This window comes from Triticum urartu, chromosome 6 (genome assembly GCF_003073215.2).
Source record: "Triticum urartu cultivar G1812 chromosome 6, Tu2.1, whole genome shotgun sequence".
Taxonomy (NCBI): domain Eukaryota; kingdom Viridiplantae; phylum Streptophyta; class Magnoliopsida; order Poales; family Poaceae; genus Triticum; species Triticum urartu.
In genome coordinates, this window is record NC_053027.1 from 105,957,915 (window position 1) to 105,974,005 (window position 16,091).

General features: G+C 47.2%; 3 protein-coding genes across 5 annotated transcripts; all 3 read left to right on the forward strand.

Annotated features, from left to right (window-relative positions):
* Positions 1-358: 358 nt before the first annotated feature.
* Positions 359-1,454, forward strand: LOC125516640 (MADS-box transcription factor 16-like). Its single transcript, XM_048682006.1, has one exon. The coding sequence runs from the start codon at positions 366-368 to the stop codon at positions 1,452-1,454; it is 1,089 nt and encodes a 362-aa protein (XP_048537963.1). The 5' UTR covers positions 359-365.
* Positions 1,455-5,892: 4,438 nt separating this feature from the next.
* LOC125516290 (pentatricopeptide repeat-containing protein At5g56310-like) lies at positions 5,893-8,692 on the forward strand. Of its 2 annotated transcripts, XM_048681773.1 has the most exons (4): positions 5,893-7,387; positions 7,973-8,045; positions 8,438-8,564; positions 8,646-8,692. In XM_048681773.1, the coding sequence occupies exon 1, from the start codon at positions 5,959-5,961 to the stop codon at positions 7,378-7,380; it is 1,422 nt and encodes a 473-aa protein (XP_048537730.1). In that variant the 5' UTR covers positions 5,893-5,958; the 3' UTR covers positions 7,381-7,387; positions 7,973-8,045; positions 8,438-8,564; positions 8,646-8,692. The 2 variants fall into 2 exon arrangements, with proteins under 2 accessions (XP_048537730.1, XP_048537728.1); XM_048681771.1 differs by having other exon boundaries at positions 8,438-8,692.
* A 3,348-nt stretch (positions 8,693-12,040) lies between these two features.
* On the forward strand, positions 12,041-15,820 carry LOC125516046 (OVARIAN TUMOR DOMAIN-containing deubiquitinating enzyme 2). Of its 2 annotated transcripts, none has more exons than XM_048681533.1 (9): positions 12,041-12,169; positions 12,988-13,083; positions 13,181-13,226; positions 13,943-14,051; positions 14,599-14,690; positions 14,767-14,829; positions 14,919-15,037; positions 15,448-15,523; positions 15,617-15,820. In XM_048681533.1, the coding sequence occupies exons 2-9, from the start codon at positions 13,019-13,021 to the stop codon at positions 15,671-15,673; spliced, it is 627 nt and encodes a 208-aa protein (XP_048537490.1). In that variant the 5' UTR covers positions 12,041-12,169; positions 12,988-13,018; the 3' UTR covers positions 15,674-15,820. The 2 variants fall into 2 exon arrangements, with proteins under 2 accessions (XP_048537490.1, XP_048537489.1); XM_048681532.1 differs by lacking the exon at positions 12,041-12,169 and adding an exon at positions 12,188-12,419.
* Positions 15,821-16,091: the final 271 nt, after the last annotated feature.

A 16,091-nucleotide genomic window follows, 5' to 3' on the forward strand; every position in this document is an offset into this window, starting at 1 on the left:
GTTGGCCAGGAATTCGATTTCTCGACGTGAACATGGAAACTCCGCCGCGACAACCTGATCATCCAACCCAGCATTCTCTACTGATTGACAGATCAGTCAGAAAAACTCACGATCTGTGCCTCGGTCAATCAATCACAATGTCGTCGGGATCCTTCCTTTCTGGTGAAAATCATTCCTTTCTTTCCCTGGCCTCCTACCTCCTATATATACGTGGGGGCGTCCTCTGCATTGCACGTGCCACGTAGACCGACGGCTCTGCCTCCCTCCATACACGCGAACGCGCCCTCGCCATCGACCGATCGCTCCGGCGTGCGTCGTGGAGAATGGTCAGGGCGGCGGAGAGGGGCGGCGGGGACGAAGGGGGGATGAAGAAGCTGACGCAGGGGCGCAAGAAGATCCCGATGGAGCGCATCGAGGACGCGAACCGGCTGCAGGTCTGCTTCTCCAAGCGCCGCAAGGGCCTCGTCAAGAAGGCCTTCGAGCTCTCCGTGCTCTGCGGCGCGCAGGTGGCGCTCATCGTCTTCTCCCCCGCCGGCAAGCCCTACACCTACGGCCATACCTCCGTCGACGCCGTTCTCGACCGCTTCCTCCTCTCGTACTCCGGCGACGTGGAGGCCGAGGCGGTGGCGGCGAGCCAGCAGACGGATCTGAGCGAGCTCCTCCGCCAGGAGGAGGAGCTGATCAAGGCCCGCGACGCGGAGGCGCGCAGGGGCAAGGAGCTTCAGGCGGAGGTGCGCGCCGCCGGCGTCTGGATCGACGGCGACATGCGTCACTGGGAGCTGCCGGAGCTCGAGGCCGCGCTCGCCGCGCTCGAGAGGGTCCAGGCGGAGGCCGCGATGCGCGCGCACGAGATCTTCGCCCAGGACGCCATGATGCAGCAGTGCACGGCCGGCCCCGCCGGCCTCCTCGGCTACCTCGGCCCCGGCTCGTCGTACACGGGTGACCCGTCCGCCGGCGGTCATGAAGAGATGGCCATGGACAGCACGATGAAGCTGACGGGCGGCGGCTACAGCAATAACCTCCTGGACTACCATGGCTCCGGCACCTTCCCCGCCGACGGCACCCGCAGCCAAGAGGTGGCCATGGATGCGACGACGATGAGGCTGACGGGCAGCGACGCCAGCAGCCTCTTCCACTACCTCGGCGGCTCCGGCCCGTTCACTGGTGACGGCCCTGGCGGCGGCGGCAATGACGTCTCCGTAGACACGACGATGACGTTGATGGGCGGTAACGTCAGCTATGCGCTTACACCGACGATGCCGCCACCGCCGCCACCTCTATCTCTGCCTTTCAATCATGGCTACGGCTACAATAACCTTGGCACGGGCTATGGCTACAATAACCTTGGCACGGGCTATGGCTACAACCAAACCGATCAAGGCGTTGGCCATGGCCATGGAGCCTTCTACGAAATGGAAGGGGTTTATGGGACAACGTGCAACTTCTTTGCATAGATTACTGAGGTGGCTTACTTTACGTTCAATGATTTTAATCAAGTTTATGTCGAAATGTTAATTAGAGTTAGTGTTTCACTTGATGGTGAATAATAATTTGATTGAGCCTTAGGTCTATTATGGCAACTATGTGTACATACATCATAATAATGATACACTATCAATATGTTCACATGACTTATGAAGTGTTCATTATGTTTAGGTTTGTCACGGTTGGATGCTCATCAAACTCTAAAAGAGAAGTTGGATGCTCATCAAACTTTAAAAGAGAAGTTGGATGCTAACCAGATAGAGGGGGGGGGGGGGGGGGGGGGGCACTCATCAAAACGAAATCATATTGTTTTTTGATGATAAAATTGCCTTGAAAACAATTTATATGTGACTCCAAAAAACTTGATGCTTGATAACTGTAAAATAACATTGTCATTGTTCGTGATGTCAAAATATGCATGGACAAAGGATGTATGAGTCCAAAAGAATGCCTCATGTGTGGATTGAATGGAACGATATCGAAGAGGCGGGAAGGTGGGAGAGTACCTAACAATTGATAGGGTAGGCGGATGCTATCATAAAGGCTTCTAATGATAAAATTGCCTTGAAAACGCTTTATTTACGAGGTTGTAAAAACATGATAACTTATAATTGTAATTAATATTATCACTATTTTATATTTTTGATAACATTTTTCCTTCTCCCGCAATAAAATCAAGAGGACACATGGCACATCCTTGCACGTTATCAGAATAAACACCAATCAAGAAGGCACATCCTTGCAGACTAAGGCATAGCCTAGTGATGGAAAGGGGTTGATGCCTTCCCACCCACCCAAATTCAAGGCATGATACTTGCAATTTGGGTTGCACCAATTATACTGTAGGGGGTTCCCTTACAGTCTTTTTGTCAAAAAACACCAATCAAAAAGGTGAATGTGTTTATAAAAACACTAGGCGACCATATTTGGTCAAACAAACATGGGTGCAAGAGTTTGAGGCGAAAGATGAGTGAGTTGAAGCAGAGACAGAGCTGGCCGGGGGCGAGCTGGGGCCATGTCTCCCCTGTGGTCAGATTTTTTTCCCTCACACTTCTACTAGATATTGTGTGGAGTGATCTTTACATTTGTATATATGCCCGGTCCATTGATATAGCATTGCAGAAAACTCGTGTATGTAAGGCAAATAAATCATGTATGTAAGCATAGAAGATTATTCTATTCCCGATGAAGCATGGGGCATCAGAAAACCTTTTGGTTTTGGTGTCCATATCCTGTTCTCACGCATCACCTCTTCCCAAGCGGAACTGCTCCATGCACGACAAACTCTAGACGATTTGTGCACGACTAAAGAATCCAGCGGCTGTTGTTCGGCTTTGGACAAGATTCCGCCGCTGGATGTAATCATCGTCGACAGAACGTCCAAATATTTGTCGTCCACATAGCACTGCTCCTTCCCGAAAACAAAAATGCCAAAGTCCCACTCTTCAGTCTTCACATGAGCTAGTCACTTTCTTCTCCTGCGGTCTTGCCTTTTCCTCTCCCTCTCCGCCTCCCCCAAATCCCTGTGAATCTCCATGATCCCCGACAAGCCAGCACAACGACGCTTAGAATATTGCAAGATTCAGACAGTGATTCGCGAAGTACCTGTACAGTCTAATTCCCAAGATGTACTAGAATTGATCTTGGCCAATCCAATTCCCATTGCCCATCCAAAAAATGCAGCACAACCTGGGTGAGTTTTTGTTGCTGAGGAATTACCACATTGTCCATTAAACAAACAAATTATAATTAGTACATATGTGGTCACGCCATGAGACAAACAGAGTGCCTAGTGTCCTAGAGATTTGCACAAAGGACTTCAAAAAAAAAATACAAGTTTAGGAGATCCATATGCCCAACCTAATCATCACCCGATGTTGATCACCGCTATCACCATGGTGCTGTCAGAGAAAAACACAAGTAGCTGAAGGAAATATACCCTAAAGGCAATAATAAAGTTGTTATTTATATTTTCTTATATCATGATAAATATTTATTATTCATGCTAGACTTGTATTAACCGGAAGCTTAGTACATGTGTGAATACATAGACAAACAGGGTGTCACTAGTATGCCTCTACTTGACTAGCTTGTTGAATAAATGATGGTTATGTTTCCTAACCATATACATGAGTTGTCATTTGATTAACGGGATCACATCATTAGAGAATGATGTGATTGACTTGATCCACCCGTTAGCTTAGCACGATGATCGTTTAGTTTACTGCTATTGCTTTCTCCATAACTTATACATGTTCCTATGACTATGAGATCATGCACTCCCGAATACCGGAGGAATACTTAGTGTGCTATCAAACGTCACAACGTAACTGGGTGACTATAAAGATGCTCTACAGGTGTCTCCGATGGTGTTTGTTGAGTTGGCATAGATCGAGATTAGGATTTGTCACTCCGAGTATCGGAGAGGTATCTCTAGGCCCTCTCGGTAATGCACATCACTATAAGCCTTGCAAGCAATGTGACTAATGAGCTAGTTACGGGATGATGCATTACGTAACGAGTAAATAGACTTGCCAGTAACGAGTTTGAACTAGGTATTGAGATACCGATGATCGAATCTCGGGTAAGTAACATACCGATGACAAAGGGAACAACGTATATCGTTATGCGGTTTGACCGATAAAGATCTTCGTAGAATATGTGGGAGCCAATATGAACATCCAGGTTCCGCTATTGGTTATTGACCAGAGACGTGTCTCGGTCATGTCTACATAGTTCTTGAACTCGTAGGGTCTGCACGCTTAACGTTCGGTGACGATCGGTATTATGAGTTTATGTGTTTTGATGTACCGAAGGTAGTTCGGAGTTCCGGATATGATCACGGACATGGCGAGGAGTCTCAAAATGGTCGAGACATAAAGATTGATATATTGGACGGCTATATTCGGACACCGAAAGTGTTCCGGATGATTTCGGAGGAAACCAGAGTGCCGGAGGGTTACCGGAACCCTCCCCCCCCCCGGGGAAGTTTGGCCTTCATGGGCCATAGGGAAGAGGGGAGGCAACCCACAAGGGGCAGCCACGCCCCCTCCCTATAGGGTGTCCGAATTGGACAAGGGAGGGGGGCGCGCCCCCCCTTTCCTTCTCCTCTTCCTCTCCCTTCCTTCCTTCCCCTTCCCCTCCTAGTTGGACTAGGAAAAGGGGAGTCCTACTCCTACTAGGAGGAGGACACCTCCCCTCCTTGGCGCGCCCTAGGGTCGGCCGGCCTCCCCCTTGCTCCTTTATATACGAGGGCATGGGGCACCCTAGAACACACAAGTTGATTGTTTTCAGCCGTGTGCGGTGTCCCCCCTCCATCATAATCCACCTCAGTCATATCGTCGTAGTGCTTAGGCGAAGCCCTGCGCCGGTAGCTTCATCATCACCGTTATCACGCCGTCGTGCTGACGAAGCTCTTCCTTGACACTCAGCTGGATCGAGAGTTCGTAGGACGTCACCGAGCCGAACGTGTGCGGATCGCGGAGGTGCCGTACTTTCGGTACTAGGATCAGTCGGATCGTGAAGACGCACGACTACATCAATCGCGTTGTCATAACGCCTCCGCTTACGGTCTACGAGGGTACGTGGACAACACTTTTCCCCTCTCGTTGCTATGCATCACCATGATAGATCTTGCGTGTACGTAGGAATTTTTTTGAAATTACTACGTTCCCCTACAGTAGCCTCCACATCCAGATATGGAAGAATTTCATTGCAGACCACACTGCATTGGGAATCGATTAAACGGTCCGTCGGTGACGAGGGAAGCGAGTCTTTGTGGCATGTCGGTCGGGGATCATCCCCAAGTCTGCCAGATCTTGATGACGTCGTCTTCATCCAACGTGATCGGAGAAGAAGAGCGCCGCTGCAAGCCGCCATTCACACACCACACTCCAAGACACTCGCATACTCTGGACCAGCCGACGATGTCGTCCAAGAAGACGCCAAGCACCATCCACCACAACCTAACATCGTCAAAACCAAAAATCCGACGAGACAAAGGCTACCTGCTTCCGGGCGTTGCTGATCGAGGCATCACCAGGGTGGGAAAGAAGTAGAGCCATCTTATTCCGCGCGTGGCTTTGATTCCACCACAAATGCAACACCTCTGAGAAAAACTAAGTTTATCCTATCTTGTCGTCGAAGCGAAGTCGTCGGGGAGGGGGGGGGAGGGGGTCCCCGGCCCCTCGGGCCGCAGGAGCGGTAGCCGAAGGGGCCGAGGACCCGCAACCACACAGGCGAAGGAAGGAGGCAGAGAAGATCGCCTCACGATCGCCTGTGCAGAACGGTCGGTGAGAGAAAAGTTGGAACCGCTTTGTGATAACCTCGGTGAGTTAAACTGTTGAAGGAGAAGGGCGAGTAGTAGGAGGAAGGTGGGATAGCAGGATGGTACTATTTTTTTCTCTTGTGTGCATATACGCTTTCCCCTCAACATTACGTAAAAAAGGATATGCCTTCCGGACTCTCGTTTACATGGCCCCGCCGTCGTCTTCTCCTCCCCTTCCGGCATGGGCGGCGGCGAACGCCCTCTTCCGACGCCACCGCCGCCTTCTCCCGCTCCTCCTTCCCCCGGTGTCCCTCTGCGCCCTCCTACCCGTCCTCTCCCACTGCCTCGTTTCCGGCCTCGCCGGCAACCCCTTCGTCGCCTCCCGCTTCATCCTCGCCTCCTCGCGCCTCTCCCTCACATTCTCCCTCCTCCTCCTCTCCCACCTTCCAGCCTCTTCCCTCTCGCCCTTCTCCTTCAACTCGCTCATACGCGCGTCGCCTCCAGGCCTCACCCTCCGCCTGTTCGAACAAATGCGCCGCCGGGGCGTTCCCACGGATAACTACACCCTCCCCTTCTTGATCCATGCCTGTTCCGGCAGTGACATGGCACTGGGACAGTCCCTGCACGGGAAGAGCGTCCGTCTTGGTTACAGCTCCCACATCTTCACGCAGACGGCGCTGATGAACATGTACTTTGGGTGTGGCTTGACTGTTTCCGCCGGCAGGGTGTTCGATGAAATGCAGGCGAGGGATGTGGTTGCATGGACCGGCATGGTCTCTGGTTATGTGGACTCTGGAATGCACCTTCGAGCTGCTGAGGTCTTTAAGGAGATGAGAGGCGGTGAGGAGGTTACAAGGCCTAATGTAGCAACGTTGGTGTCGGTTGCTTCTGCGTATGCCAGTCTTGGCTCCCTGGAGTATGCTAAGGGGCTGCACGGCTATGTGGAGAAGGTGGGGTTGCGAGGCGATTTGATTCTGACGAATGCACTGATGGATATGTATGGAAAGTGTGGTAGCATAGAGTCAGCTCGTGCTCTGTTTGATTTCATGCATGAGAAGGACCTACTTTCATGGACAACGATGATTTCAGGGTTGGCTTCTCATGGACATGGCAAAGAAGCGGTTGCTTTGTTTTTAAGCATGCGCGAGGTGGGAGTACTGCCGGACTCAACCACCTTCATCGTGGTTCTGTCTGCTTGTAGCCATGCTGGACTGGTGGATGAGGGGATATCAATCTTCAATTCCATGGCGAGTGAGTACAAGGTCATCCCAGATATTAAGCACTATGGTTGCATGGTGGATCTTTTCAGCAGGGCAGGACTTCTTTCACGTGCTTATGAGCTTATTGATAGCATGCCTTTTGAGCCAAACTTGGCAATTCTTGGAGCATTGCTGAGTGCATGCAGTGTCAATAATGAACTGGAGATTGGGGAACTAGTTCTCCAGAAGATTGATTCTGTTTGCTCCTATAAAGGAGGTGCTGGTGTGCTTCTGTCCAACATCTACGCTAACCAGAACTTATGGCATGAAGTTGATTCCATTAGAAGGAAGATAAGAAATGGTACCATACCCAGAAAGCCACCTGGTCAGAGTTCGGTGGCATCAGAAGTTCCTTTCATGAGTTTGTGATTTGGAGGTGAGTGTACCCATTTTCAATTGAGTTGCTCTTGTCATTGTATGGATTAGGAAGTCGTCGCATAAATGCATAGTAATCTTATCAAACGTTGCTTGTTTCAAGTTTAGACACTTATTTTTGGGATGGAGGGAGTACATGCCACTACTCTTCTAGAAACTAGATTTTGAGCATGTTGATTGCTGGATAGAGATCAATATCTGTATAGGCAATAAGAATGACAATATCGTTTTTTTGACAGAGTAAGTTTGAATGACACATTTGCCTATACTTCTGTTATGTAGCAAGACATACATTCTTGTGCTCCAAAACTTGACTTATGTGCATACTCTCCTTTCTTGATGAGCATCAGTTAGGGCTAGTAGGACCTTGTAAATCCTATATTCCACTAAATATTATGTCCTCATGTGGGGTTTGATTTTCACATGTTTCCACTTGTACTTTAGAGTTAATATTATTTAGTCTATCAAATATTTCATATTCTCTGCTTTAGATTCCCATGAGAATTTTTTATTATCATGCCAGTCATTATTGATTTTCGAATCTTGGTTAGCTGATCTTTCGTTTTTGTATTCTTCTCAAATGCAGCTTTTAGAGAGAAATCCACTTTGTTGTCACTGTTAACCTTGACTGGCAAAATGGCTGATTTTCATGCGAACTGGTAAGAAAGTCTCATCAATTACTTTTACGACAAGGCAGCTTATGAAGTACTCCCCCCGTTCCTAAATATTTGTCTTTTTAGAGATTTTAAATGGACTACCACATACGGATGTATATAGACATATTTTAGAGTGTGGATTCACTCATTTTGCTTCGTATGTAGTCACTTGTTGAAATTTCTAGAAAGACAAATATTTAGGAACGGAGGGAGTAGATATCAGCGTATTATGTCAAAAAAAAGTACTCCCTCCGAGATTCCAGCGTGTCACCCATTTTGTTACTGTGTTGAAATTGTTGTGGCTTTTACTATTGAGTATTAAGTAGCGAGCATATTATACCTGTGGAATCATAAGCACATTGACTGACTGAACTTCTGTTTGCTTTATCTAACAGGAGATGAGGTCTCTCGGCAGCATATTTCGCAGATTAGCTTTCCATAGCGCGCACAGAAACACTAAACTTCATACGCAAACTTCTTCCCCTCACCAACTCCCCCTTATCATTTAGGAGATAAGACAAAGTATACCATCTTATTCACCGTTTCCATCCGAACAAATACACACCATGCACTCATACACCCAGGCGTGATGCCTTCTTGCAGCATTTTCACGGAGAAAGCCTGAGGCTGAACCAGTCAAATGCATTGTACTTAAACTGCCTTACAAATCGCCTGGCTGGGGATCGAAATGTGTGGCCAGGGCCAGGGCTCATGCGTGTGGTGTAACTTCGAGCTTCTTCGTTAACAACACAAGGACGCCCAGAACTTGTCCTTCCGGTAAAAGAATTCATGTTCCTGAACTGAGCTGGAGAAGTATGCCATCAGAGGCCCGTGAGCATGTTACTCCCTCCTTTCCGGTTTAAACCCACACGCATCCCTAGATCGGCAATTCGGCCAGTGTAATACAAATTGTATATTACCAAAGTTATATCATTAGAAAAATGTCACATGTGAAGTCGCTAACGGTATATTTTTGTGATATATAAACATTGCTCAAATCGTTGATCTAGGTATATGCGTGGGCCTTTTAAACCAGGAGGAAGGTACTCCCTCCGTTTCATAATGTAGTGCATATAAATATTTTAAAAAGTCAAACTTTATTAACTTTGACCAAATTTATAGAGAAAATAATGTACATCTAGAATACCAAATACATATCATTAGATACATCACAAGACGTATTTTTGTATTGTATATATTTGGTGTTGTAGATATAAATAGTTTTTTATTTAAACTTGATCAAAATTTGTAAAGTTTGACTCTGCGGAAAATCTATATGGACCAAGTCAAACTAGTGTGTGTGTGAACTCTGGCACCGCCCACTTGAATGCTACTGCTACTGTGCTCCGGTGGCGACTTGTGGGCATCTTGCTTGGACACCATAACATACTAAATATTTTGACGAAATGATGGATGCTGAGTTATCCTTTTCTTGCGTGGTGGTGTTATATCCATTGCCGAAATGTAGATTAGATCTTCAGTTTATTCGTATCAGCCATATCCATGTGCGTGCATACTAAGCTGCAGGCAAGTTGTTGGGGGTAGGGACAAGGAATAGAGAAACAACCGGATAAAGGTGCCATCAGCTGCCTGCTCTGGCGGCGGTGGGCAAAAGCAATGGGCTCTGTCCATCCTGTTCCTGTATTTTTTTTATGGGACCTGTTCCTGTATTCAAACAGTAGTGCAATGGTGGCTCTTGGGCTGGCTAGGAGGCATGTTCCTTTTTGGAGACTCTTTCTGTCTTTGGCAAAATACCGAGGATGCGTTTGGTTCACATCTTTGTTTTAGAGCATCTTACATACTTGTCTCGGTTCGGTCTGGTTTGGTAAATACTCCCTTCGTTCCGAATTACTTGTCACAGATATAGATGTATCTAGATGTATTTTAGTTTTAGATACATTCATTTCTATGACAAGTAATTTAGAACGGAGGGAGTACATGCTAAAAATCAACATCTGCATGTAGTTTAGTTGTCTGCATTAGGTTTCATGTATGGGAGGAACAATTAGTTAGCATATTGTTTGGTTGTAAACGGCTAAGCCAATACATATGTGAACTTCAGATCAAAGTCGCACATTCTGATTTGTGTCGTGCTTCCTTCCTCTATATGATGTTGCTTGTGACCTCGGCACTCTGGCAGTAAAATGAGTACCATTCATTGCTCCAATGCAATCCTAGAATGGCATTACAAGATGTTGTTATGGCCACAACAGAACAATAACAACATATCAAGGCATGAACTGCATACTGTAAGTGCTCATCTTGAAGTATGGATATCATTTTAGACTAGTGCGAATCTTGGTAGGAGTTCGACCGGTTGGTGGTCTGATCATCTCTCCTCTGAGCTCCCCAACAGCATACAACACTTGCTTGAAGTATCTGGAGATGGTCTCCATTATACCTGGCCAAACCTCGGACCGGGTCGGGCTTCGGGCCGGGCCTAGCCAAGCCCGAGCCAAAAAACATGGGCCCGAGCCCGGCCCGGCCCGACCATCGGGCCTAGTTTTTGGGCCCAAGCCCGGCCCGAACATGCAAAAGCCCGCCGGGCCTCGGGCCGGGCCCCTTCAAATAACGGTAAAAATGACGGGCCCGGGCCCGGCCCGGCCAGGCCATCGGGCTCAAAATCTAGGCCCGAGCCCGGCCCGGGAGCAGCGTCGGGCCGGGCCGGGTCGGGCTTTTTCGGGCCGGGCCAGGTCTAGTCTCCATTGATCTTCCGAAGGTGTTGTGTACAACCCTGAACCTCTGGTTATGATCAGCAACATGGAGGAACATGGCTACTTGCTCTTCCATAGTGGTGTAGATGCTATCTTCTAGTAGCCCCCCTGCTCCTGAAAGTCTGGACAAGCCTGGCGAAAGGTGCTATTTTCATTCGAAGCATTCACAGAGCCTCTGTATTGTTGCAATCGTAGATGCAGTTCAGATTCACTATCCTCTCTTAATTTCGGATTAACATCGAACCATACCAGATGAGAGGTTTGTCATTCCGACGAACAACTTTCCTATGAACCAACAAGATCCAAGCCTGAACCATAACTATCAGCGCTGCTGCTTGAACTAAAAGCTTCGTCTGTTCATCCACAACCTAAGCGACATTCATGGTGTGGTCAGCAATGGTGCAATCGACCCTAAATGCTCCTACCGAACGACCTAACAGAGAAGGGAGGGGGAGGGGTAGCTCACCAGCTTCGGGGTTGGGGGAGGCATGGCCGAGACGAGGATGGCCGGACGGAGTCAAAGAAGAAGGGGAGAAGCGGCTGCTGCTGTCGGGGAGTGTTGCTCTCGTCATCGACGATGCCGTCGTCGCAGCCGTATATCTGATTCGTCGACGCCGCCGGTGCCAATAACAGAGGAGGACTTGCCATGGGTGAGCGAGTAAAAGGGGTGGTAAGGGTATATTTCGCGCCATCCCCTTCGCCGATTCCCCCCTCTTGCCATCTCCGACTGGATCCTCCCTGCACCGCGCTTTACGCCGCGTCTTCCTTTTGCGCCCGACTTAGCATGGCTCGCTGGAAACGGCCGATTCAAGCGTTTTCAGTGAACCAGGCTCTGGGCTGCTTTAAGTTTCGTGTCGATGCGAGTCAGGCCTGCTTGCACGGAACCATACGACCCAAATTCATCTCGCTCGGGCCTGATTGGGCTGTATGCAGCCTACCAAACGCGTATTGAGAGCTCGAAGTTGTTCTGAAGAAGAAGAAGAAGAAGAAAAATCTTGCTCAAAGAGTGTCACTCCTATCTGTAGAGTCTAGCGTTGTCTGGCTTTTGCAGTCACCTGATACGGGTATGGTACCTACTCCATGTGGCAATTGGTTGGTTAATCAAGCTCGCCACGCTTCCTAAACGAAGTTCCCCCATTAGCGAAACGCATGGCTGGAGGATGACGTTTTTCTCCCGGTGGGCCAGTTTCTCAAGTCCCTTGCACCCGATTCTCTCTCTCCTCAAAAAGAAGTGCCTTGCAGCCGATAACATTTCAGGCAAAGTAGGCCGCCTGGAGCCAGGCAGGACACCTGGACCGGGGAGCTCTGCTCGGCCACCGCAGCCAAGCCCTAGGAGCGAAAGCCAAAACCGAAAGCAGAGGCGTGCCAGATCCGCCCAACTTGCCTCCCGCTCCCTCCTTCCAGATCAGTCAGGTTCCTTGCTTCCTCCCGTCGCCTTCTTTCTCTTTCCCATTCCGCCCCTCGCCCGTTTTCATACATCTCCCTCCCCTGCACCTGCATCCCCATCCCCCGCGCTCCTCTTCTCTTACCCCTCCCCCAATTCAGAGCTCTCCGTCGATCCCGACGCAGCCGCCGCCGACTCCTCCTCCTCCTCCTCCTCCACCACCTCACCGGAAGGCCGCCCGGCCACGCGCCTGAGCGGAATCCCTCGCCCTGCCTCCCGGTACGTACATGTTCGTCTCCCGCCAGCGCTCCTCGCGAGGTTTGTGTGCGTGTGTGTGTGCGCGCGCGCGCGTGATTCCGCCTGCTTGCTTCTCCTTTGCCGTAGCTCGCGAGCGCCCGAATCCCTTGACTCCTCTTGCCTGCCATGCCACCTGATAGTGCGGGATTGGTTCGAATTGGCCGTTTCTTGGTGGTAGTTGGCGAGTGGGTGGATTGCCTGGTTATGGTGTACCGTCTCGTTTGCCTCGTTATAGCGCCGCCGAGCCGGTAGGAGGTGCCGTTCGGGCGTGGTACCTCGCCATTACGCGGGGTTCGAATTAGCAGATCACGCGTCCGCGGTACCTGCTGTCGTTAGTTGTTACGTCACGATGTCAACCTGGGCATCTTCTCCCTGTTCCAAGTGAAAATGCACACTGTCTCCAGTAGTAATGTGTATTACTATGTATTCGCTGTTATTTTTCCGTTATTTTTCAATCTGACGTCTAATTCCAAGTGGAAAATGTCGATTGGGATGTGTGCAGTACCAGTCCTATTTGAGCGCAGTTCTGAATCTTTGTTCACCGTTTCAGTGATTCAGACGTGTTTCCTGGCTGCGTGGAAATGGATGGCGTTGTTGTGAGGAGAGTGATCCCTTCGGACAACAGTTGCCTCTTCAATGCCGTCGGGTATGATTCTGCACCTGTATATGCTGCACTAGTAAGGAAACGATTTCGCAGATGATGCCGTCGCTGACTGTGCTTCTCAACACCTCTCTTGGTGCAGTTATGTGATGGAGCATAACAAAAATAAGGCTTCTGAGCTCAGACAGGTAATTGATTCTGATGTCTGTTTGACAATTTGGCACAACTGCTGTGTTGTCAGAGCCAACTGAACATTATCGCATCAGTTGATCAAAATATGTCATTATATAAGTTCTAGAAGAATTTTATCTTATATCAGTTCAATTAACATCCAGCAACTCATATATGACTCTTAAGATATTTCGGTATTGTCGTCAAAACGGCATGAGACCATCTCATCCAGAAAAGCTGTTCCAATCAATGCAGTTGCAAGTCATCACACTACTGGTTTTTGACAGAAAATTGAGACCACAACACATTTAATGTACAGTAGAAAGAGCATAGCATGCTTATCAAGTACCCTAAACGATTTTAGAATGATAAGCTTCAGTCCTCCAATGCGGAAGTAATTGTGCATCATTCACATACCAGCAGCTTCAAAACATCAAAGTCCTTGAAATACTTCCACGATATTCTGTCCTTCAAATCATGTGTGTAAATAACCTAGACGTGTTCTGCCTGTACAATCTATCTGTAGAGAACAAAAACTAACACGATTGAAGATTACATTAGCGTAGGTCAGATAAATGAAGCAATAAAACATTATTTTGTACACCATGATGTTCCTTTTAGCTAGAAACTGTTATTTACAAATTGTTGGACTGTACGTGTCATCTCATTTTTGCTTACCTTTCTAAACTTACAGTGCTGACTTTGCTACTTTTTATTCCCCGTTTGCTTGAAGGTCATAGCAGCAGCGGTTGCAAGTGATCCTGAAAAGTACAACGAAGCATTTCTTGGGAAACCAAATGAAGCGTATTGTGCTTGGATTATGGACCCTGATAAGTGGGGAGGTGAGTTTCAGTGCTATGATTCATGTGCAGCAATATCGATGATGAAACTACTTAGTTTGAAATGCTCATGTACAATTTTGTTTGAAGACTGGTAGCGATGCAGTCATATCATGTCCCAGAATTTGCATTAGACATCCTCTTTGCCCCAAGAGAAAAACATAATATCGGGACCTTATCCTAAGAAAATTGCCATGACTCAAGAACTCAGCATTCCTCGTTAGGCATCTCTACCATAAAACTATAAGCCTCCATTAGTAATATACTACTACCCCCGTAACTAAATATAAGATGTTTTTGCAGTTCAGTCATTTAGTTATGGAGGTAGTAGTATTAGTTCATATTTCATATGTTCTTGTTCTTGTGGTGCAAAGCAACCACTTGTAACATGACGCACTCCAGTTGGTCAGTGGAGGTGTATCTGTTCTACATCTGTTACAGGCATAAACACTAATTTTCATATAAGTTTTTCTTTGATGGCGGTTTTCATTAGATGTCAGTGTGTGCTGCTGCTTAGTTCACTAATTCACCTTTTTTTTTCGTTGTAAAGGTGCCATAGAACTTTCAATTCTGTCAGAATATTATGGGCGTGAAATTGCTGCATATGACATCCAGACAACACGATGTGATCTGTATGGTCAGGTTGGTGGCTCTATATGTTTACTTCTGTTTGTTCAGAATCTTTTGCTAGTTCTTAGCTTTACATCCGCTGATACAGGGGAAGAACTACAATGAGAGGGCAATGCTCATTTATGATGGGTTGCATTACGATGCTTTAGCAGTAAGTTTTTGTGATAGCAACTCACACGATTGAAAACGACACAATGCGGTATTAACTAATTTTATCTGTTTTTATCAACAAAAATTCAGACGTCTCCAGCTGAAGGGGCACCAGAAGAATTTGATCAGACCATCTACGTTGTTGACCAGAACCGTTCAATTGGTCCAGTAGAAGGCCTTGCTCTGAACTTAGCGAAGGAGGCACATAGGTATGTATTTGTCTATTATCACTTAAGTGTTCCGAACCATAATGCTTATTTCAGCATGTAACATTTATATTTTTAACTCTTCAAACATTGATTGTGGCTAATGGTCAATGGTCAGCAATTGAACTGAACATTCTAATGAGTAATGCATATGGAAGGTGTTGTAACAGGATGTAAAATTTGCACTGATAATAATTAAAAATAAATGCTCGTGACCTGTTCTGTAATTAATGTGGTGCTAAATAGCTTTCGTCCTTTTTTAAATCTGTCAGCATGATCACGAGTAGTCGTTTTAGCTTACCCTTCTGGTCTCGGGATTGTCAGAAAGCAGCTGTAATCTGTCAGCTGACTATAAACCAAGATAATATTTTGGTAGAAATGTTACTGACTTTGGTTGGGCATGCAATTTGTAGGAAGAGGAGCTACACAGACACCGCAAACTTTACATTGCGCTGCGGCGTGTGCCAAATTGGTGTCATTGGTCAAAAGGTGAGACTCTCAATGCCTTAACCGCACAATATTTCTATCAATCTGTGGGGAAACCTATTTTATAGGGATACTGAAAGCCCTTAAACGTTGCAGGAAGCTGTGGAACACGCACAAGCCACCGGCCATGTCAATTTCCAAGAATACAAATGACCGTAGAAGATATACTAGTTCTTCTTCTTCCGCTGTTGTTGTACACTCATTTGTTGCAATTGTTTTCTTCTTCGGCCTGATATGGTACTATTGCAAAATATTAATTTGTTACAGAGTAAATTTCATAAGCTCCAGTTTGGATATTGATTTTGATGTTCATATTGACTGCTAACTTGAAGAATTGAAGATCCAGTGATCAATGTATCTAGTAATCTGTTGTGATCTTGTTCTTTTTTTTTGGTCGTTCAAGTGGCTCCACATGATAAGGCCTTCTTTGGTTTATAGGGTAGGAATATCATAGGAATAGAAAAATCATAGAAAGTGAGGTGGCATGCATCTCACTTCCTATAGGAAAAGAGATGTCACTTGATTCATATTCATACGATAGGATTTTTTCCATTGAGGCCTTCTTTGGTTT

What these genes read in the sequence shown, in the direction of transcription:
- LOC125516046 (XM_048681533.1), top strand. Translation starts at nt 13,019, where the DNA reads ATGGATGGCGTTGTTGTGAGGAGAGTGATCCCTTCGGACAACAGTTGC. An exon ending in GGACCCTGATAAGTGGGGAG is followed by an intron (nt 14,052 to 14,598) that starts GTGAGTTTCAGT and finishes TTCGTTGTAAAG; the next exon opens with GTGCCATAGAACTTTCAATT. An exon ending in TTGGTGTCATTGGTCAAAAG is followed by an intron (nt 15,524 to 15,616) that starts GTGAGACTCTCA and finishes TAAACGTTGCAG; the next exon opens with GAAGCTGTGGAACACGCACA.
- LOC125516640 (XM_048682006.1), top strand. Translation starts at nt 366, where the DNA reads ATGAAGAAGCTGACGCAGGGGCGCAAGAAGATCCCGATGGAGCGCATC.
- LOC125516290 (XM_048681771.1), top strand. Translation starts at nt 5,959, where the DNA reads ATGGCCCCGCCGTCGTCTTCTCCTCCCCTTCCGGCATGGGCGGCGGCG.